This window comes from Megascapheus bottae, chromosome 3, assembly GCF_031878675.1.
Source record: "Megascapheus bottae isolate mThoBot1 chromosome 3, mThoBot2.hap1, whole genome shotgun sequence".
NCBI lineage: Eukaryota > Metazoa > Chordata > Mammalia > Rodentia > Geomyidae > Megascapheus > Megascapheus bottae.
In genome coordinates, this window is record NC_143511.1 from 31,176,294 (window position 1) to 31,199,847 (window position 23,554).

The window sequence follows — 23,554 nt, forward strand, 5'->3', positions numbered from 1 at the left end:
CATTTTTGCTTGAGACTGTTCCTCTAGCACTTGAGCCACAGCTCCACTTTAAGCTTCTTGGTGGCTAATTAGAGATGAGTCCTCCTCTCTTAGAGGTGCCCCTCTCTTTTGTTGTAGAAGTGTATTCATCTATTGTCATTTATTGGGTTTAGAAAGGTAGAATAGGAAAACACTGCCATCCTAAACATATACAAAATATCAACGCTTCTCTCCTCTCTTGTTTTCTATAAAGCATTCACCAAGTAAAATTCAACAAAAGAAACATATTGGTAAATTCAGTGTCTTCCTTGGTTAGTAATGGGTGGGGAAGCTTCCTGTCAAAGATGTCCTAATGCTTCTTGTACCCAGGAGCTGGGAGACCACATACCCATGGCTTTTGCTGAATTCTGGGTGAGTCCTGACTGAGGACATTCCCTAGATGCATTACCTTTGTGGTCACTGCAATCAATTCTTGACCTCCATTTTCCTTCTCTCTTGTCAGAAGCATCTTACTGACCCTTGGTCACACTTGGTGATGGTAGAGGCTTCTTGGTGTTTTGAGATTCGGAAAGAAAGAGAAATTAGACCTGAAAGGAATGGGCCAGGAAAAGTAAACTGAAAGGGGCCCAAGGGAGCCCAAGAGTATTGGCTGGCCATGGCTGGTGAGGGAGAGCAAGTGCGTGGGGCAAGAGCAACCCATCCAGAGCTCCTCATGGATAGAGACTTGGGGTCAAGCTGCATGTGGGTGAAGAGCAAGGGATTATGGGGGATAGACTGGGGAAGTGGACAGTGAATAGAGTGGGATCCTAGGCATAGCTCCTGGCATCAGAGTGCTAGCCCTATACCTTCACCATTATATTGCCAACGATTTTGCATTCCACTGGAGGCTCAGACAGTCCTGGGCTGGGTTTACATCCATCTGGGCTAGGTTAGAGTTACATCCAGGCTCGTGAGTGGGTGTGGTCTTTCAGTAGATCCACCCAAAGATTCCACAGCACAGCATTCCCTGTGTGTGCACACCCTCCCCATGAAACTCAACGTGAGTCAGGACACATCCCATCCCACAGCTTTGCTCATTGTAACGTGACCGTTTGGTAGGAGCAAGATGCAATCATTTTATTATTGATTGAGGTCACTTTTTAGTGGCAAGTCGTGGGAGTGTTTCTAACTGCCTACAAGGCAGCTGCTTCCACGGGGTTGGAAGCAGAGCACATGATTCCTGCCTTCTGGCTACTGCCACCTCCCACAGCCCCTTCTACAGCCCAATCAGCGAGCCTCTGCACCCTCTTCTTTCTTTATGCTCCTCCTTCAAGTATTGACTAAACTTCCAAAATAATCTGAAAGCTGCCTCTTTTCTCCACCACTTGGCATTTGGTGACTGCCCGCCTCCACTCTCAGAAGCATGACTGCTAATGTCACTTCTCTGCAGAACCTTTGTGGGGACAGGTGTTCAGTGGCTCGTGTCTGCAATCCTAGCTACTCAGGAGGCTGAGTGATGAAGATCACAGTTCAAATCCAGACCTGAGCAGAAAAATCCTTGCGAATTTTATCTCCAATTAACCAAGGGGGGGAAAAAAGCCACAAGTGGAACTGTGGATCAAGTGATACAAATTCCAGCCTTGAGTGAAAAAGACAAGTAAGACGCATGGTTCTTAGTTGTAGCCCCAGTACTGGCAGGAACACACACACACACACACACACACACACACACACACACACACACACACATATCCAAACACCTTTCTTGGATACCAGCTGTGTCCGTGGTGAGGTTGAATTTCACAGCATACTGAGAAAATAGCCACCATGAGCATATCCTGAGCCCTTCTTAGGGACTCTGTGCCACACTCGCTACTTCCAGAGTAATAATCATGTGATTCTGATAATTGTCCTATGACACAGGACACATGAGAGTTCACAGAATGCTCAGGGACCCAGTGAAGTGGGGCAGGCTTAGATATGGCAGGCACTCAAACTTAGCTTCTTGTTCTTGGCATCATATTGCTTCTCACCGGGCCAACAGCAGAACAGACAGCACTTGACAAAGTACTTGGGCCTAAGCATTTGCTTCAGGCATAAGGTACTGCTGCAAGTCAAGGACGAAAGGACATGGGCCCTCAGGCTGTGGTTGTTTTGTTCCATTGGGATCCTGTCAGGGGATGAGGGAACTGAGAAACTATTATTAATTCTACTTAACAGTAAAATGGGACCAGCGGAATGTTGACATGTTGTGAATTAGGTCCATATCCACCAGCTTCAGCTGCACCAGGAACCTGCTCAAAATGCAGATTCCCAAAGCCCCCACTGACCTGCAGAGTTGGAAGTAAAGGCTCTGCAGTGAAAGGTTCATCAGCCCTTTAAGAGCTTCTGATAGAATTCAAGTTGAGAACTATGGTTGAATACACAAGAATCATTTGAAAAGCCACAAGAATGGGTGAAGTGCAAACCACAGCACAGTCACGAGAGAGAAAGGATTTGAACCCAGGACCTGTCATTCACCAGCGGTGAACTTTCACCGGCTTCCCTCTGATCCTGTATTGCTTTGTGTGTTGACTGAAACACGAGTGTGCATTATCTAGATGTGTGGGTTAACCATATTTTAAAAATTAATTTCCAGATTCTGAAAGCTAATTTCATAGGTTCCAAAAGGCAGATCTGAATAAAAAGCGTTACGGTTTGGATCTAGAATGTTCCCTAAAAGCAGGTGTCAAAGGCACAACTCCACCTTGTGGCACTGCTGACAAGTGATGGGATCTTTAGGAAGCCGGTCCAGTGGGAGGAAGTTAGGTTATTGGGGGTGGGGGGGGCTAAAGGGAATACTGGAACTCAGCCCCTTCCTTCTTTGTTTTTCACTGCCTGGCCATTGTGAGGTGAGCAGCTTCTTCTCCATCTTGCTTCTTTCATCATACATTGCCACAGTTAGCCCAACTCACTACGGACTGATAGTTCCCTAATTGAGCCAAATAAACCTTTCCTCTTCATAAGCTGATTATCTCATGCTTGGGGAAAAAAAAAACCACATATACAGAACATTTTATCTTACATGAGCAAAAATGTTTGCAGTTTAGTGATTCAGTTTATGCTGACAAATTTAGGTGGTTGTTAGGATACACCCTGTCCCACAAACCAAACCACAAACCAAAGCAACAAAAAAACCCAGGATGCAGCTGACAATGTAACCCTTAAAAACAAAACAACGAATTTAACTTTCTTTTTTGCATTTCTTATAGAAGATACTCCACTCATAAATTAAGTTTGGTTAGCCTTTTCTAGCCTTTTTTGCTCAATATTTTGAACACCCCTTCTTTTTGTAGAATCTTGGGGCCTCTCTTGTTTTTTTCCTCTCAAATTCTTGTTCCTTAGCAACACACTTAGCTCCTATTTTCTTTTGCTTTTGGATTTGAGGTTTTCTTTTTTTTTCTTTGAAATAGTCATGGAATTTACTGTTTTGCTCTCTTCTTTTCCTGATGGAAGCTACTGGATACCACATTGGTTCTCAGACAAAGTTTGGTCAGTGTTACACTGTTTTTTCATGCAAAGGCTTGATTAGCTGCTTCTTTTGCCAAAGGCCAGCTAACTCTTTTTTTGTGTTAGCCTTTCTTCTTCAGCTAGATAGAAATATTTCAGATGATCTGAATACTGATCTGTGAACTCAGATTCCTGAGACGTTTGATCCTTCTTTTCCTCTGTAATATTGCTGAATCTTCCTTTATTTTCTGAAGTCTAAGCCAGTCCCTTGTGAATGTTCCCCACAAAGATTTGTGAGTAGTTAGGCCACCACGTCTTCTGTCTCACACACTTATTCACAACACGAAGGTATGTTTTGTCAGAGCGATGGAAAACTGACTAATACAGAAAGAAAGAAATAACCAAGAAAGATTAACATCTCCTTAATCCAAACCAATTTTGTAGAGGTGGTTGTCAAGAATAGAAAGAATGGGACAGCTATAACCCTCAATCATGTACTAGGAAATCAGAACAAATAGCATATTTGCTAATGACAGTAGCCCACCAGTATCGAGTTGTTTCTCAGGTATCATTAGTTTTAAATATGCCCAGCCTTCTGGATACTTATGACTTGATTCTTTCCCGTGAAGCTTCCTTCCATCTGAGTCCCTGTTGGGGACTGAGTGTGGGGTCAGTGACCTTGGACCTGCACAATTGAGTACGCCAGGGAGTAAGTTGTTATCATGATGACTTTGGGCTGTGTTAACCGCTTCTCATTTAACCTATTTGAGACTTGATTGCTGTTTTGTACGAATGTAACCTCTGGCAGTTTCCTGGTTTTAAGAAAAGTATTTAAGGTCAGAACTTGAAATAAAAGGTGCTAGTCTTAAGCTCACGGCCTTAGGCTATAGTCTTAAACTCGCCTTAGGCTGGAGTCTTGGGCTGCTGGCTTGGGCTGTAGTCCTCTAGACCCCATCTTTCTCTTGTCTATTTCTTTTCCCAGTCTTCACCCCCAAAGCCAGGAAACCCGGTTCGCTGTTTGCTGGCTCCAGCAAGTCCCCTCTACATTCAGTGATTTAACATATTGTAAGTAACTGAGAAACCATGTGGATAAACCTTATCAGGCTAGCCACTGCCGATGGCCAATCAGATCTCATCATACAGGTCAGCGGTGAGTGTGTCTGAGGCTTCCAGGTATCTGCCCCACAGTGAGAAGCCATGCTCTCCAAAGTCAAGCCCAGGAATATGGCTTTAGTACTTAAATGACTACATTTCCAGGAACCCCTACCATACCACATGCAATGAAAGTCAGGCTCGGGCTGCAGCTATGAAGGCCACTGTTTGCAAGTGTCCCCTTCCCTAGATCACATGATTGAACAAGTTCATCCCTCTTCTTGCCTACACCTTGGTGACACCACATGCTCTTCCAGTCTTCTGGAGCCCAGGGGGACAGTCAAGCTCCCCCCCCCTTTTTTTGCCAGTCCTATGGCTTGAACTCAAGGCCTGAGTACTGTCCTCAAACTTTTCCCTCAAGGATAGTGCTCTACCACTTGAGCCACAGCACCACTTCTGGCTTTTTTCTATGTATGTGGTACTGAGGAATCAAACCCGGGTCTTTGTGCATGCTAGGCAAGCACTCTACCACTAGGCCAAACTTCTGACCCCTTAAGGTGCTTTTGAACAGTGCTAAGGTTATAACAGTCTCCTGTTCTGGTTCTCCACTGGAGACCCAGTTCTGGTAAGATCATGGCACACCCCTGCTCAGCAGAAGGAACTAGAACTTCTGCTCAGGCTGGGGGATACTCATTGACTTCTATCCTAGACCTTGTGCTTGGCTATATTCTATATCCTACAAGAGACAGGGAGATTATACTGTTGCCAAATTTGTCTTCTCAGACCCTGCGCGGTTGTGTGATTTCTCCACGTAGTAGAGATCTTGGTTGGGAAAGACCATCTCAGCAGCCTTGCTTTGGGAGGCCTGTGGACTGTCCCCTCTCATCTTCTTCCTGAGTTGAGCATTTAAGGCTTCCTAGCACAGACTGAGTTATTCCCTGTTTCCAGACAAGGAATCTTGCAGATGGCAAACTTCAAATTCTCTGCCATACTGTTCTTCTGGCCACAAGGGGGCGATAGAAGCACACAGTTTCAACGCTGTGTGGGGTGGAGGAGACTCAGGTGGGAGAACTCACTGCCCATTCCTATGTGCCACTGCAATGCCTATTGCTTCTGGTCATCCACAGTAATACATAAGAAATGAACTCTAGGAAATGGAAACTGGAGGGGTTTGGTGGTGGTGTTGTTTTCTTTCCTTCTTATCTTGTTCGTTCATGTATCTATGTTTGGGAAGGTAACCGGGGACCCAGAAATGAAGGGATAACTGCACAGTGGGACTCACTAGATGCTCTGTTGAAAATGAACTATACAACTTGTGGGTGAGGATGGGAAGGAAAAAACTGCAAGGCAAGGGGTGACATTATCCGAAAAGAAGTGCACTCATTCCCTGCCCTTCCTAACCACTGCCCCTCTCAAATCACCTTTATAAAAACTATTTCTGAAAACCAGAATGGAAGCTACAAGCCCAGTACTACAAGCATACTTCTATTCTAAATGGCTGGGGTGGTCGTGTGTGGGTCTTTCCAGGGCCTGGAAGGTCAGCGTAAAGTAACCATATGAGGACAGACAAGGCCGGCAGCTCCCTTCAGACTTCAAATGCTTTGGAAGGCTCACATGCACTACCAGAGAGTAAGAGGCTTCCCTCTAAGACTTCCTCCACCAGACCTTACTGATGATCGCTGAGTGTACAGAGCCCAGACAGCAAAGCCTGACCCCAACCTGGAAGTGTCCCGTAATGAGTGAGTGTTCACACAAGACTTAGCCATAGTTGATGCAGAGATGTAACTGTCCAAGAGTCTTCACTGTGGCCTAGCACCATGCCTGTACATTCTTCTCACAAAACCCACCCTCTGCTGGGCATCAGTGACTCAGGCCTGTAATCCTAACGACTCAGGACGCTGAGTAGTTCAAAGCCAGTCCAGGCAGGAAACTCCAGGAGACTCCAAAAAGAAGAGGTGGGGCTCAAGTAGTAGAGAGCTAGTGTTGAACCTGGGACAGTGCCCAGGTCCTGAGTTCAAGCCCCAGTACCAGTAGACACACACACACACACACACACACACACACACACACACACACACACACACACACTTTTTAAAATAAAAGAAGGGAGAACTTTCTTTAATTTCTTTACCAAATCTTACTCATTTCTTTCATCTGTTCTTACCAAAACCTTCTCTTATTCAACACTCTCACAGTTTTAGTCTTGGACTTTTTAATTTTTTTATATAAATATGATGAGACACTTAAGCATTGCACCTTTGTGTTTCTCTCCTAAGAGTCTTTTGGCTCCGCTGTGTATGCCTATCTAGAGTCCTGTAGTTTATCATATCCCAGTGCATTTTAGATCTAATTTCTACAATAGATGAGTTGATCAAAAAATGTGGTATCTATACACCACGGATGTCACACAGCCATTAGAAAGAATAAAAGAATGTCATTTGCCGGGAAAGTGAGATAAGCCAAGCTTCAGAGAGGGAAGTGGTGCATGTTCTCTCTGATAGTCTTGGTTTTTAATAGACTTCACATTTCTTAAAAGACGTTTTTGGTTTGCAGCAAAACTGACTTTACCGACCAGAGATTTTCCGTGGAAGGCCCGCTTCCCCTCGATCGCCCGCTATCAATATCTGCCACCCAGAGCTACCTGATTGCAACCAACGCTGTCTTTCAAAACCCACAGTTTACTTTAGGGTTCATTCTTGGTGCTGTTCATTTGGTGGATTTGGACAAATGTATAACAATGTGTACATGCCTTTACAGTATAATACAGAGATGTTTCATTGCCCTAAAAATCCTGTCTGCTCTGCTTACTCATTCCTCTCTCTTCCCCAGAACTCCTGGCACTCATCCATCTATGTATGGTCCTCATAATTTTTCATTTTTCACAGTGTCACATAATTGGAATCATATAGTGTGTGGATTTTTCAGATTGGGTTCTTTCAGTTAGTGACATACATTTAAGTTTCTCCCATCCCTTCTCATGCCTCCTTACTTTATAGTACAGAATTATTACCCAATGTATGGCTATCCCACAATTGATCTATTTACCTTGTCTGCTTTCAAGATTTGAAAATTACGAATAAAGCTGCTATAAACATCTGTGTGGGGGTTTTTGCATAGACGTAAATTTCTCAAGTGGCTTGGGTATGTTTCAAGAAGCATGTTTATTGGACCATATAATAAGAGTGAGTTTACTTCTAAGAAGCCACTGGTTGGTCTGTGGCTGTGCCATTTTACACAAGCAGTGAGAGGGTAGTTGTTGCTTCACTTTGTCCCCAGTACTGATGTTGTCAGTAATCTGAGTTGTCATTCTTCTCAAAGGCATGATATAATATCTCACTGTTGTTTCAGACTGTATCCCCTTAATAATATTCAATGTAGAAAATATTTTGTATGCTTATTTACCAACTATCTTCTTTGAAGAAGAGTCTCTTCAGTTCTTCAAAGAATTTTAATTGTATCATTTGTTTTCTTTTGCTTCCTTTTAAGATGGCTTTATTTTTCTGTTAAATTTCTTTTATCCTGTGTACTTTTAAAGAAGATTTTTCTCTCCGAGTCTGTGGTTTTTCTGTTTTTCTTTTTAATATCTTGACCTGCAAGGTTATTGCTAAATCCAAAATTGTTTAGTTATTTTTCTGTTATTTTTATATCTTGATAGTGCTGGGTTTTGTACTCAAGGACTCATGCTTGCTAAACATACAATTTTCTACCATTTGAGCCATAACCCTCCCCTTATCTTTAGTTAATTTAACATATATGTGTATATATATATATATATACATATGCAGTCTCTGTCTCTCTGTCTCTGTCTCTCTGTCTCTCTGTCTCTCTGTCTCTCTGTCTCTCTGTCTCTCTGTCTCTCTCTCTCTCTCTCTCTCTCTCTCTCTATTTCTTGCACACACACTAATTTTTTTCAGGTATATTCCCAGTTGTTTCAGGATTATCTGTTAAAAATACTGTCTTAGGGCCTGGCACAGTGGCTCATGCCTGTAATCCTAGCTACTCAGGGGGCTGAGATCTGAGGATCAAGGTTCAAAGCCAGCCCGGGAAACAAAAGAGCCTGAGACTCTTATCTCCAATTATCCTCTAGAAAACAGGAAGTGGGGCTTGGCTGGAGGGTAGGGCAGTAGCCTTGAGCTGAAGAGCTCAGGGACAGCACCCAGGCCAAGTTCAAGCCCCATGGCCCACAAAAAAAAAAAAAAAATACTGTCTTCGGCCTGGTAGTTTTGCCTAGTGGCTTTGTGCTTGCCTAGCATGCACAACGACCCAGGTTCAATTCCTCAGTACCACATACATAGAAAAGCTGGAAGTGGTTCTATGGCTCAAGTGGTAGAGCACTAGCCTGAGGAAATCCCAAGGACAGTGCTTAGGCCCTGAGTTCAAGCCAGGACTGTCAAAAAAAAATACTGTCTTAGCATGTTATAATATGGCAGTTCATACCTGTGATCCTACAGCTACTCAGAGGCTGAGGCCTGCGAACCCTGGTGTAAAGCCACCTGACAAGTGCATGGACCAGGCAAGTCCATGAGACTCATCTCCAATTAACCAGTAAAACTCCAGAAATGGATGAATTTTTCAAGTAGTAGAGCACCAGCCTTAAGCAGAAAAATTAAGGGGATAGTGCAAGGTCCTGAGTTCAAGCCAAGTTCCAGCACACATACCAAAACCCTTTATCGTGTATCCATTGTGATTTCTTTGCTCCTGGTGAGGTTCAATTGACTATAGCTGTGTGGATCCCTATTCTGTTCAACTGATATGTTCGTTCTTCTACCAACACCGACGCGGTTTAGTTGCTGCAGTTTACAGAGAAGAGATCACCCCCCCCCAATTTATTTTTTTTTCAGTAGCATATTGGTTACTTTGGATCTCCATTTAAACTTAAGAAACATCTTGTCAATGCCTTGAATATAATTTGCAAAGATTTTGATTGAGATTGCAATGAATTTGGAAAGAATTGACATCTTGATAATATTGGGTCTTTAGTCAGGAACATATAATCTCTTTTTTTTATCAGGTTCTTTGATTTCTTCCAGCAGATTTTTGTAGATTTCTTCACAAAGTATTTACATATTTTATCAGATTTATACCTACGTAACTAAATGTTCAGTTTTTGAGCAGGCTACTGAATTGTACTGAGTTGTGTATTTCCAATTTCTGGTACATAGAAAAGAGATTGAATTTTGTGCATTAACTTTATATCTTGTGACCTTTTTTATTCTTTCCTTAAATCTTTTAACATCTCTTTCTTTTAAAAAAAATCTTATTGTAAAGGTAATGTGTAGAGGGGTTTGCAGTTACATAAATCAGGTAATGAGTGTGTTTCTTTTTAAACAGTGTCACCCCTTGCCTCATTGGCTTGCAGCCTTAATGATAACTGTTTATTAGTTGAAGTTTATTGTTGTTAACTTAGATTTTCCTCATGACCCATCTTGAGTCTGTGAAGAAGGCAGTTTTATTTCCTCCTTCTTAATCTTCATACATTTTATTTTTTCACTTGTCATAGTTCACTAGGTGAGATTTCTAATTTCTTGTACTAGTTGGGTCAGGAAGGAAAGAAAGAAGTCAGACAGGGCTCATAAAGGAGTGAACTAGGGGATTGCATGTTTCCGTTTTAGAGAAGTGAGCAGAAAAAACACACTGACACAAGGTCACTGCACAGATTCTATGCAGAAATCATCTCTGAGGCACAGAAAGCCCTTGGGCTAGGAAGACTGCCCCCCCCCCCACACTTGCCCTTTGCCCTTCTGGACCAACTCAGACAATCCAGCTGATTCTAAGCACACTGTCTGTGTTCCTTTTATGCCCATGGATGAGCTCAATCTCCTCTTCCTTTTCTCCACAGATCCGAACAAAGGACAGGGTCTTCGACAGCATCAGCCATCTCATCCACCATCACCTGGAGAGCAATCTGCCCATTGTCTCCGCTGGGAGCGAGCTCTGCCTCCAGCAGCCAGTGGAGAGGAAACAGTGAGCTGCCTGCCCTCTCTCAATGCTGAGCACCAGGTCAGGAGGACCTGGGGTCCCCTTGGTCTTGGGCTGTGGGAACTGAGGCAGCTGTGTATGGGGATCAACGTCTTCTTCAAAATTCCCCAAAGGAAGGTTTCCTTCATAAACTTGGAACAGATTTCTCATATGCATATTAAAATGTACATTTCTATACATCCTGTACAAATTATCCCTCTATATTTATATTTTTTAAGATTAAGACAGATGTAAGACTCATGGTCTGTGGTGTATGTTTTTAATGAAGAAAAATGGCGGGCGGGGGGGCACTGTAATTGTGCAGGCAAAAATTTAACTCACCCTATCTAGTCCACTGGGAAGTTTCACTGGGAAGGTTTCACCTGAAGCATTATCCAAATAAGCACAAATTCAGGAAGGCAAGCAAGAAGCTGTAGCCTAGGCAGAATGGTGACATGCTGCCTAGATGGTATTTAATCCTGTGTTCAAAGTATTGGATGTACACTGGCTGTGACAGCTGGTGGCAGCTGGAGAATGAGCCTCCTTTGTCAGCTTGCTTGGGTGACACCTGTGTGCTAGACCCACCCACTACCCTGTGCATGGGGTTTCCTATCAGGACAGCTCACTGCAGCAACACTAAGGCATAGAGACAGACTTCGGCCTATCCAGGTCACACAGCAAGCATGGCAACTTTACCACTACTTGGCCTAAGGTGTTTGGCATTCTTGAGGATTGATTTAAAACTAAATCTGCCTGGGGCTGGGAGTTTGGCCTAGTGGTAGCGTGCTTGCCTAGCATGCACGACGACGACCCAGGTTTGATTCCTCGGTACCACACACATAGAAAAAAGCCGGAAGTGGTGCTGAGGCTCAAGCAGTAGAGCTCTAGCCTTGAGAAAGTCCGAGGACAGTGCTCAGGCCCTGAGCTCAAGCCCAGGACTGGCAAAAAAAACCAAAAAACAAAAACTAAATCTGCCACAAAATCAAGACCTTGGTTGACATGGGGCTTCTTTATAATCTCACCCATTTAGATGACATGAATATCTCTGGTTGACTCTTGAGACCGATTCTTAGTCTGGATACATTCTAGTTAGTGGCTTGGTCACAGGCTTCTGGGAGAAGCTGCCAGTGAAATCATCATAATTCACTCTTGTAGTTAATGGGGGGTGAGAGAGGGAGCATGGGAAAGAACCACCTAAAGAGAAGTGTAGGCACTTATACAGTGTGCAGTATACACACACACACACACACACACACACACACACACACACACACACACACACACACTGGCCATTCATGATTCCCAGGTCTGCGTGTGCTTGACACCAAGGCTCTAGAGTCTCAAGAATCAGTGAAGGGTCCCTGGAGAGAAGGATGGTGAAGCCACCTTGTTGTCCCTTCAAGTTTCCTGTGTGACCCACAGCCCTCACTTTCGGCATTGTACCTTCCATATCAAAAGTTATCATTCCTTGATGGCCTGCCTCCTGTCAGTAAGTTGGTAATTTTTATGACCTTTAAAAAAATATTTGGACTGTGACTGTCCCCTAGATGTTTTGAAACAGAAATACGTGACTCATCTGTGGGTTGGCATCTAATTCATGTAGCTGTGGTCCCCATCAGATCTCATGGCATGTGGCACTCCTGACTAGTTGAACAACAACAAAAACAATGTTCTGTACACTCTTAAGGTTGGGTAGTGATACACTAGATTCTTTTAAAGGAGTTAGGAGAAATAAAAATAATGGTGAGTTGTGATTCTGCAAAGTTCCAATACTACTAAGTGTATCTATCCCGTTCTGCTTTGGGACAGGTGGAGCTAACTTGTCCAGACGGGTTGGGGGCAAATCCTAGGCTTTGTACATGAAGGCTTCTTTAGAGATTTTGGTCTTTGAGGGTCCACGGAGTTAGTATACCTCCCCATGTGTTCAGTGATTGGAACTCAGGAGAGTGTGGCATTAGCATAGAGTGCCTGCTGCTTCCTGAGTGATGCTTTTCATGCACATAGATGACTTCTTCCAAGATGTCTGGAGCCAGGGACTCAGTTAAGATGCAGGTGGCAACCAGCTCAGGCTCTTATTCTTGATGGAAACAGTGGGCTAGATTCAAGCACCACCAGGCATTCTGATCTCTGGAAGCTCTCTCTCACACACACCCCACACCCTACACACCCTACACCACACATCTGACCCTCTTATGTGAATGTACTCTATCGAAGAATGTTCACATTACCTCTTTTCAGTATTGTTGCAGTCTTCCCTTGTATAAGACAAAAGTGCTGCTAGTTTTGAGGTACTAGCAAAGTAGTAAGGTTCTAGCAGTTAAGGTCTATACACGCTCTTAAAATTCATTCTACTTTATTTTCCCTTTGAGAGTGAAAAATGTGTAATCCACGGAAATAGTAGCTCTCTTCTGCACAGTGATGCTGATTTTGAGGGTCTGATAGGCTATTTTACGTAATATTCTTTGTATGATAATTTAGAAAACTTAAAGGTCAATTTTCTATTGATGATATCAATTCAAAATATACAGCTTTGATCTCTGATTATCAGGTTGGAAACCTTTGCCAAGTGAAAAGATTAGCATTTCTTTTGAATCAGAGAAGGTTTTGGCAGTAGCAGATGGCAATTCCTTCGTCTTTGCCCCCTTTCTGTTGATAAAGTGTGTTAGAGCCTGTGAGCATCCTCTCCCCTCCTTCTTCAAGGGCCACAAGATGGGGTATTCCGGGAGCCTCACTCACAAATGGGGAAACCAAGGCTTCCTCCAGGCCATGTGATTTACTGGCATCAGAGACAGCCTGCTCATCCAGCCCTCCCAGAGGGCTGCCATCCCAGCCTGGAGCACAGGATTGGGAGGTAATGCCAGCATAGCCTCCTTCCTCTTCAGCCTGGGCCACTCTCCCCATGATTCTCAGGCTGCATCTCTATCGGGGTGGGGCAGGTAGTGCAGGCAGGATCAAGCTCTGCCATGCAATTCAAGGGCTCTGACTCTCACTCAGGGCCCACTGGCTGCGTGCCAGGCTGGGCTACCCTGGACCTATGGAAGGTGCCCAGGTCATGCTGCCCCACTTCTGGGAGTGAAAGATGGGATCCTGCAGGCTTAAAACAGCCCCTCCCAGCTCTTAAGCAGTGGCTTTGCAGACTACTGTCCTCTCCCAGTCACCCTTACTCTTCTGGGTAAATTAGCACATTTTAAATGGCATCTGTGTCTGGTGAGACTGGCTGGGTGCCTTTCGGGGTTGTTCACCATGGTACAGTCAACTGTGACTCTTAACCAACCAGGCTGGCCCTCCTTGCCTCCCAATAGCAGGGCAATCTGATAAACAATATGGCCAAAGTGTTCAACCTTCCATCCTGTGCTTAAGCTACATTGGGTGATACTTCTTGTATTTGAAGGACCATAAGGCTTGCTCGGCCTTGCTGAGTAACTTTCTGATTCAGGCCACTTCCAGCGTTGAGGCAGACGGACCATTGCTATATATGGTATGGCCAAAAGCATATATGGCATCTCTGAAAGTGTTTCCAGGGACAAATGAAGTGGTTGATCATTTCAAATGAAATTACAGAATGTGGTAAGCCATAAATGGGGACAAAGACCCAGGGAAGAATTGACCCTAAAGAGCCCGAGTTCATAGTTCATGAATATCCAGGCTCCATGCTTATCCTTGAACATCTGAAGGTACCTAGACTCCTAAAGTGAAGCTTTCTCCCCAGATATCATGTAGCTCCCTTATCTAAGTGAGGCTTTATTTAGAGCAGACGTCTTTTTTTCTTTCCTTCAGTTGCCAATGTCATCTTCCCTTCTTATTGGGCCGAGCTGAGCAGAAGCCTGGACTACAGACCTGTGTGGACAGCCAGGGAATGACCAGCTTCAGGCTAGATTTCTCTGAGCTGTGGCTTGCTCCACAGAGCAGGACATACACTGTTCTTACTACCCAGTGTTAGGGGTTGATGAATATGAGCTGTTCCTAAGCAGTTACTTCCTGAGATCTTTCATGCATATAAGCGCACATGGACTCTCTTGCACAGTGGGCCTGAGGTTTTGCACTATCTATCTGTAATCTCCTTCCTGCGCATGGCAGCAGCCAGATTGGAAGTGGGTAAGATTATGGAAAGACTGCAAAATTCAGCACTACTTCCAGATGAGTCTTTGTGGTGGCTTTCCGTATAACACTGCTTCTCCTGAAATGTTTCAATGGGGGAGGGATACCCTCCCTCCCCCAGCCCTGCGTGCCTGAAACAGATAGAAAATCCCTGGCTTCCCATGATATCAACAGGGAAGGTGACTTTATTCAATCAGCTGGAAGAAACAGAAGTTGTGTGAGTCCTCAGAGACGGCACCCATCAGTGCTAACTTTTAGAAACAATGCAGCAGTAAGTTACTTTACAGGTACTGGATACTACATCCTCCAACTTTACATTTAATCTCCCTCTCAATAAAGAGGCAGTCCTTCTCCTTCCTTTGTCTTAGCTGGACTCTTCCAGAAGCTGCCCCCAAAGAGGATTTGAGTATATGTAGTTTGTTGAAGTAGTGATCTCAGCAACAGATAAAGACACAGCTGATATGTTAAGCATTGCACTCTCTCAAGCAAGTCTCCCAGTGATATGGCCAACAGGAACTTCAGCCCGTGAGGAAGTCTTATCTCCAATTAACCAAAAAAGAAAAAAAAAGCCAGAAGTGGAGGTATGGAAAAAAGCTAAGGAATGGTGCCCAAGCCCTGAGTTCAGTCCCAGCACACATATGCACATACACACAAAATAAAATAAATAAATAAAATAAAAATGAAGAATTAATCAGCACTTCCAACTCCATGCAACTGTTGCTGGCAGATAAAATGCCATCTGCCAGACTCAATGTATTTATAATGGGGTTTATACATATTTATAAGTTTGCAAGCAACAAATGCAATTTTTAAACTGGCAGATTTTATACCAGCCAAAATTTTGCAACTTTATTCCAGGGCTTATGAATGTGAATTGCACATGTATACACACACACACACACACACACACACACACACACACACACACACACATATATACTAATTAAAATGACATACATCTCTGTGTGTCCACACACAGCTTAGCTATGTTCTATGTACCAGGGGATTCCTAGGGCTTTGTAACTTACAAATACAACTAGAAGATAAACAGGCTTGAATGTTGATTGACAGGCCCTGACAGCCACAGACACAGGGAGAAGGGGCCTAGATGCTGTAGGATGTGGGAATCAGCACAAAGGGAGTGGGAATAGCGCACAGAGAAGGCATAAGACAAAAGGAAAGAGAAGCCAGCAGGGAAAGACAAGGAAAGGAAAAGACAGAGGTAGGATGAAAGTAAAAATAGCCAGGCACAAGTGACCAATCCATGCAATCCTTCCTTCTCAGGAGATGAGATCTGAGGATTGTGGCTTGATGCAAGCCCAAGCAGGAAAGTCCATAAGACTCTTCCTTCCAATTAACCGTCAAAAGGCTGGAAGTGGAGCTATTGATCAAATGACAGAGTACCAACCGTGAGCAAAAACAACAAAATCTCAGGGACAACTTCAGGCTCTGAGTTCAAGCCCTATTTCTGGCACTCACACACAAAAAGTAAAAAGGAGAGGAGAAAAAGAAGTAAAACACCTCAAATCTCACACCTTTAACTAGCAGCACACATTTTCCCTTGACCTTGAAGGAGGCTTTGCCCATTGGTGGCCTACTGGGTTCCTGGGTCAAGACGGTCCCATGCTTTGCTAACCAGTGTTACTGGTGATGAATGCACTGATTCCTTTGTGGCTAGCTCTGAACTAGGCTCCTAGGACAGAGACAAGAGCCTTGGAAGACCTGCTTGAGTTTCTAACCTGGTAGAAAACCCAATGGTGTTTTAGTATGATTGTGTATCTGGTGCTTGTGTGTCAGCTGATGCAAGACCCCAGATGGCACTGGAGGAGGCAGGGAAGGGTGTAGGGAACTCAAAATCAGGTAGACCAGGATAGCCGCATGCTGGTGTTAGCAGGATGCTGGAGGGAAGGGGCTGACTCCCAGCCTTTCTTTCCTCTCCCTGCTGCCTCAGATGACCTGAATAAGTGATTTCCTAAGACTTCAAACACACAGGCTTCTTCCCCTGGGAAGGGGAAGGAGAAACCACAGGAAATAAAACATCACAATTTGAAGTATCCGCTTTGTGGGCTCTTTTTAAATCACTGTAGATGGAGAATTGATGCCTGAGTGTGTGGGCCGAAGACCCTGCAGCCCTTTGGGAGCTTTTGAGTTTATGAACTCACAGGCATACACGTAGACATATTCAACACAGCCAAAGTTCTTAACCCACCATAGAAGCTAAGCACAGAAATGAATGGTCAAATCCGCCTCTGAACACGGAATTCTTACTTTTGTAACAACTGTGTATGAGTCACCAGTGGAATGTTCTCTTTTCATTTGACTTTTGACTGTAACTTGTTCCAGAATGTTGTGACATTAAGTTATGTGACTGTTGCTTTGTAGTCAAAATTAAATATTTGGTGTTTCAATCCCAGGATGAGAAGACTTTGGCTTCATATCAATTAAATTGTATAATAATAAAGGCATTTAGTGATTTCTTAAAAAAATTGGATGGCTAATTGTACATATTGATCATTAGTATTTGAAATTTTTGGTTGGCTACTATTAAATTTTGTAAAACTAAGAATCACTGTAACAGTTCATCTGGGTACATTGCCAATTCACCCCTTTCCTATTTTGGAATGAAATCGAATTGATTTGGACATCTTCGGGGAGGGAAAATATAAAACTGTCTTCAGGGTTTTTGTTTTTCAATTTTTGGTCTTTGGGAAAGGATAAAATGCCAACTATCTGGCTAATGATTTGGACTTCCAACCACCCAGGGAAAAGTAACGGATTCAATACTTTTCTTATTGCTAGAGAATTCAATCTTCTTCTGGGAAAGGTATGGGTACCATGAAACACGTGTAAACCCATGCTTTGAGGATCACCAGATGTCAAGCGGCAATTCCAAGTGTCATCATTACATCCTCAGAGTGGAAGGTGACACTTTTAATTTAGGCAATGCTGAATTTCTCATACTAAGTGGTTATATCAGAAAATGTGCCTTCATTGTCTGTATAGTGGTATATCCATTTCTGATTACATAGAAATCCCTTGGGATATTTGAGTTAGATGCTAAAAAAGTTTGGGTGTTGAGGTTTTGTACTTGTATATACAACTTAAAAGCATGGGACTGACACTGTAACTAAATGTTTTCTATAAAATGCACCTCGTTACCATTTCTATGAAAGGCTCTTTACCAGCTCAGAGTAACTATTGCTCAACAGTTGAGAGAAACCATCATTTTTAATAGTTAATTGTTTTGATGACTATTGATGTATGTCTGCTGGCAATAAAGATTGTTGTGAAAAGTCTGCCAGTTGGATAATGGATCTTGACTGTCTCATGAAAGAGAGGAAGGTGGTTCGAAACTTTTCTCTAGAAAGGTCATATTCTCTAGCTATTCTCTGAATAGGAAAAGTGACAGCTTGACAGAAGTGACTTTAGGGTATTTGTGCCAAATTTGTTATGATTAAACATCTAGTTGACATTGGATAGGATCAAGGGTGGTGGATGAGCCAGAGAGTTGCAGTGCTTGGTGGCATTGGAGGAACTTCATGAGTTGCAATGTTACCACCAGAACATAAGGTACCTGGAAACAGAAAGATGAAAACTCACCACTTGTGGAGAAGAAAATGCAGTGGGCTGATATGAACCAATTTCAACTCTGATATAAATCATAGCAAAGAAAGCAGAGCCTAGAATCCCATGCATGAGGCTGTGACTCAATTGCTGAAGCTCTAACAAGTGTCTATTATTACCTTCCTAAAAAGAGTAGGGTCTACAAAACTGGTAGCAGAGTCTTCAATACATCAAAACTCCACTAAAACACCATCTACATTATCATTCTTTCTGACAGATGAGTAGAACTCTATTGTGTATAGATACCATACTTTCTTGATCTAATCATCAACTGAGGGGCCATCTGGACTGATTCCATATGTGGTTATGGAGAATAATACTGCAGTGAACATGATTGTGCTGGCAGCTTTAATGTGGCCTTTTTGTGCTCTATTGGATGAATGCCCAGGAGTTGGCTTGCTTGGTCTCCATATTTAGTTCGCTGAGGAACTTCCATATAGGTTTCCAGAGTTGTTGAGCAAGTTTACATTCCCACCAACAGTGTGATTGAATTCCCTCTTGGCCGCATTTAGCATTTTGGTGAAGTAGAGTCTCAGTGTTACTTTGATTTGCATTTCTCCTTTGACAAGATATGTTGAATATTTCTTTATGTGTCTATTGGCCATTTTTACTTCTTCTTCTGAAAAGTCTATCTTTAAGTCTTTAACCCATTTATTAATTAGATTGTTGCCTCTTTGAGGGTTTCCCAAAGAAAGATATTGTACCATTCATAAGGAAAGTTAAAAACTTGGAAAAAGTTATATTAAGTCAAGTAAAGGGCCAAACCCAGAGAACAGAAGTTGCATGGTTTCCCTCATTTGTAGTGGCTAGAACATGCCTATAAAACTACACGTAAACACGTGGGTGGTAAGCGAGGGATAATAAATGAACTGAATGTAATTGACTCAATAGAAAGCCCAAAGAGTGTAATTCTTTAAAAAGATTAATTCAAAGCCCAACAAAATAACTACCAGAAAACAGGTATTTGCTGTTGCATAGCAGGGAGGGGTAGAAGAATGAAGTGAGGAACTGAGGGAGAGTGCAGGCACAATGTATTATTTATGTCACAGAACTGAGAAATATAAGGAAGGGGGTGGCTGGAAGGCAAGGTGACAACGCTGAAGTGATGACACCCATAACATGCATTGTACATATAAACTGCTTTGTTAAAAGGCAAAAAAGTTAAATAACATAACTTAGAACTAAGATAAGTAAGAGAAGAGGTAGCTTGGGAAGGGTGTGGGAGAATTATAGAAAGGGATAGCATTGATCAAGATGCACCGTATTCATAAACTGCTTGGATGAAGGGCAACTCCATTGTATAACTAAAGATAATTAAAAAAAATATCTGGGAGGAAAAACCCCACCATGTAACATAGCAAGGAAGGGTAAAAGTAGGCTTCTAAATATGGTCGATTCCCAAAACGCTAAGCAACACAGGTACCAAGTGAAAAGCCCACCACACTGCACACTCTGATGAAAACCATAAAACAAGCCACCACACAGACTCCCAAGAATGGGTTTATATAAATGTTTTTTGTTTTATTTAACAAACACATACTAGAAAAAAAATTGCTACTTGCGATGAGATCTAACATGTAGGTTCTCTGAGGCATTTAAGATCTGTTTCTAACCTTCAGGGTAAAGCCTTTGGCATGCTTAACTTCTTAATTATCTCTTAATGGCTTAGCTAGTGAGGAAAGTGCATATGGGTAGCAATTGTGGTTCATTTTTGCATATATCATATAAGCAAATGAAAATTTTTAGTGTATTTGAGATTCCAATTGCTTGAAAGTTTTGTGTTATTGCCCAGGGTCTTAGGTCGTTCCCCAAACATGACACTTTGGGAGAAGTATGATGGGCATGGTTCCTTAGAAGAGCTAAAGAATGACATTGGTAGTTAAGGAAAAGTCTGGATTATACAAGAAGTGCTATTAATTAATATTAGTAAGAAAGATCCAAGGCCTCTAATGCAACTCCAAAGTGTGCCAGGAAAATGAATCTTGATATCTGAATGCTTTCTTAGAAATGCCCTAGGTTGGGGTCGGGAGTTTAGCCTAGTGGTAGAGTGCTTGCCTAGCATGCATGAAGACCCAGGTTTGATTCCTCCATACCACATACATAGAAAAAAAAATGGAAGTGTTGCTGAGGCTCAAGTGGTAGAGATCTAGCCTTGAGAAAGTCCAAGGACAGTGCTCAGGCCCTGAGCTCAAGACCAGGACTGGCAGGAAAAAAAAAAAAGCCCTGGTTTTTTCTTCAGGCTACATGGCAACAAAATATCCCTCTCCTACCCTGGAGTATCTCTTGACTAATAAATTCTCATCAGGAACAAAAATCAGGCAAGTCTTTGGTAAGTGCATGGAAGTTACCTGGGACTCACAAGAACGTTCCAAAATAAAAGTAATTTCCATCAGGGCAACATCTAGGTGTAAATTTCTTCTAGAAATCATTTGGGTGTCATGACTAGTCTTTCTTATTAAAACCTTTTAATAAGGCAACATTTCTCACAGAGCTTATAAAATTTGAAGGGGCTCTGATGTGAGGCTCACCCAAGCCAGAATCCTTCGGAAGGATGTTTTTGTTTGTGTTGTCACCAGGAGCTCAATACAATAAATCTACCCCATGCATTTACTTTGCATCCAACTATTGCATTCAGACTGCTCGGGAGGAGCTCATACAGACGTCTTTTGCTGGTCCTTTAAAAGGGCATCAAAGCAATACAGGATCAACTGAAAAGTAAACTTAGAATATAGCATGTCAGAATGATGACAGGTCAGTCTCTGAAGAAGGCAGACATGGCCAGGTTACATTTCCTGATAATTTGCAACTCTTATGAGCAGTCGTGCTTAGGGGTTGCTTCTGTAGTTAGCTGGGAAACTACTGATGGCCTCAGTTCCTTGGCAAAACTCCTTGCAGAACGGAGGCTGTGCTTTGGTGATACAGAATCAAATGTGATCTAAAACCATTAGACCCTCCGTGGTATCTTGTAAACCTCTCCTTTGGAAGCTCTTCATTACAGTAAGCATACCAGAATGGTAAAACAGGGTAGAAGTACCTCTACCTTTCCCCTCCCTCGTGGTTTTCTTCTTCCCTTGGTGGTCTCCCAAGGTCCTGAGATATCCTGGCTGGCTCTTCTGTGTTTTTCAGACAGTCCCACGACAATCACATGCAGGGAATGCACAAAGAAAGGAATCCGGGTGGAGTCAGGCTAGACTCACACATCGAGGCTGGAGTGGAATCTAAGCCTTAAAAACATGCATATTCCAAGACTACATGTGAGCCTGAGAAAGCAAGTTATGTCCATCTCATCACACCCTGTCCTTGACCCCAGTGCTTCAGTCAGAACACATCTGTTGAACCAGTTGAAGAGCTGTACCGAGTGCTGAGACTTTCTGTGGGCCTGGAACACAACTCACATGCAACCCAGATGGACAAATCTACACACACCTGCACCCATTCTGTATGCCTAATAAATGTAGTGTGAAGTTATCAGAACATCATCCAGAGCCCCCCCCAAGGAATGAACACCCTGTGCACCGTGCAGTATGATCATCCCTCCCTGGGGACAAGAACCGGTGGTGTCCAGGATTCCATGGAAGGCAACGGACGACGTCAGCAGCTTAGTACATTCTGAAGATGCTGGAGCCTGAAGCAGCCAGGACATGTCATCCTCATTGAAATAGGCTGGCAGTTCCTGGGGCCCCCTTCTTGGGAGAGGGTCCACACTGGGCAGGTTCTTGGGCAACAAAAAGTAGCTTCCCCAAGTCAAGGTTTTTAAGGGCCCACATGAAAGGGACACATGCAATAAATAAGAGCCAGGATGCACAGCTGGTCCCATGGAGACATTCATTTGCAGAGGATCCCATTCTGAAGCGTTCTGTTTCTGTCCGTGATGCAGGAAGAGGCAGCTGTGTGGGGCAGCTCTTCCTTGATCTTTGGGGAGTGATTGCTGTTGTTACTAGTGCTTGATTTGCTTCTGCTTGGGTCGAGAGCAGGTTGCATAGGTGAGGCTCGGACCCCCTTGCTCCTGATCAGGCAGCTACAGATAAGCCGGAAGAAGGCACGCCTCATCTCCTTGCTTGCCAATGTGTAGATGATGGGGTTCATGGCAGAGTTGAGGACAGCCAACATGATGAACCACTTATCTTTGAACAGGATGGGGCACTCATTCACCCTGCAGGCCACATCAACGAGGAAGAGGATGAAGAGAGGGGACCAGCAGGCAATGAACACACTCACCACGATCACCACGGTCCGCAGTAGGGCCATGGAACGCTCTGAGTTGCTGTGATTGGTCACCTTGCGGCTGCTGGACTTGACCAGGAAATAGATGCGGGCATAGAGGAAGACAATGGTCACCAGGATGGCTATGAAGATGCTGATGCAGAAGGCGATGTATTTCTTGGAATAGAGGGGCAAGATGGTTGAGCAGTCAGAGAAGTTCTGCAGACAGTTCCAGCCCAGAATGGGTAAGGCACCCAGTGAGAAGGCGATGAGCCAGCACATCCCAATCAGAAGGAAGACTCGGTGCTTCTTGTTGGCATCGTAGGGTCTCATCTTGATCATGGTCAAATGCCGCTCAATGGCAATAGCCAGTAAGCTACAGGTGGATGCCCCAAGGGCCACAAACATGCTTCCCTCCCTGAGGAACCAGACTGTCAGAGACAGGCTAAATGTCGTCTTGCCTGACATCAGAATGTTGACCTTGTAAGCTATGCCAGCCAGCAGGTCACAGAGAGCGAGGTTACCGATGAAAAAGTACATACGATTGTGGAATTTATTGTTTTTCCAGATGGCAATCAGAACCATCAGATTCTCCAAGACAATAAAGCTGCAGACAACCAAGAAGAGGATGGTGGTGATGGTGAGTTTGCTTTCCTCGGGGGAGTCCCGCAGTCTGCCCTCCAGCTTTCCCACATAGTTGTAGTGTGCCAACAGAGTCTCATTTCCCAAGACAGGATGTGGGTATGGTGGAAGCATGGTTGGCATGGCTTGGCATTGACAGATAGTTACCTCCACAGTCCACAAGGGGGCGCCCAGGGACCGTGCATGTCAGAGGACCACCAGGATGGCAGTTTGGCTTCAAGAATGTGCGCAGGCCAGACACCAGCAGGGATGTTGAAAACAGACTCCTAGAACAAGATGAAAGGAGCAAGAGCCATAGATAAAGTGAGCCACCTTCGGTAACTGCGGATGACAAACTCAAACGTTTAGACAGCTTGCAGTCTCAGGGCTGCAGAGAAGCGTGTAAACCCAGGCCAACCTTCTCAGTGGTTATGAAAGGGGAGGGAAAACTAAGAGGGGTCTGGAGTTTCAGGATAGAGCAACACAATGCATGAATCATTTAATCATGTCT

The 23,554-nt window shown here is 43.6% G+C and overlaps 2 protein-coding genes across 2 annotated transcripts in view; one reads left to right on the forward strand and one right to left on the reverse strand.

Moving 5' to 3' along the window:
* The window catches only part of Shc3 (SHC adaptor protein 3), a 108,821-nt gene extending 98,063 nt beyond the window's left edge, over positions 1-10,758 (forward strand). The window contains exon 13 of the mRNA XM_090329772.1: positions 10,379-10,758. Within this exon, the coding sequence (XP_090185898.1) occupies positions 10,379-10,507 (129 nt within the window). The 3' untranslated portion in view covers positions 10,508-10,758. The remainder of the gene's footprint in view (positions 1-10,378) is intronic.
* An 8,956-nt stretch (positions 10,759-19,714) lies between these two features.
* On the reverse strand, positions 19,715-23,324 carry S1pr3 (sphingosine-1-phosphate receptor 3). The gene has a single exon (XM_090329773.1). It carries the CDS (start codon positions 23,185-23,187, stop codon positions 22,045-22,047), a length of 1,143 nt encoding a protein of 380 aa, XP_090185899.1. The 5' UTR covers positions 23,188-23,324; the 3' UTR covers positions 19,715-22,044.
* Positions 23,325-23,554: the final 230 nt, after the last annotated feature.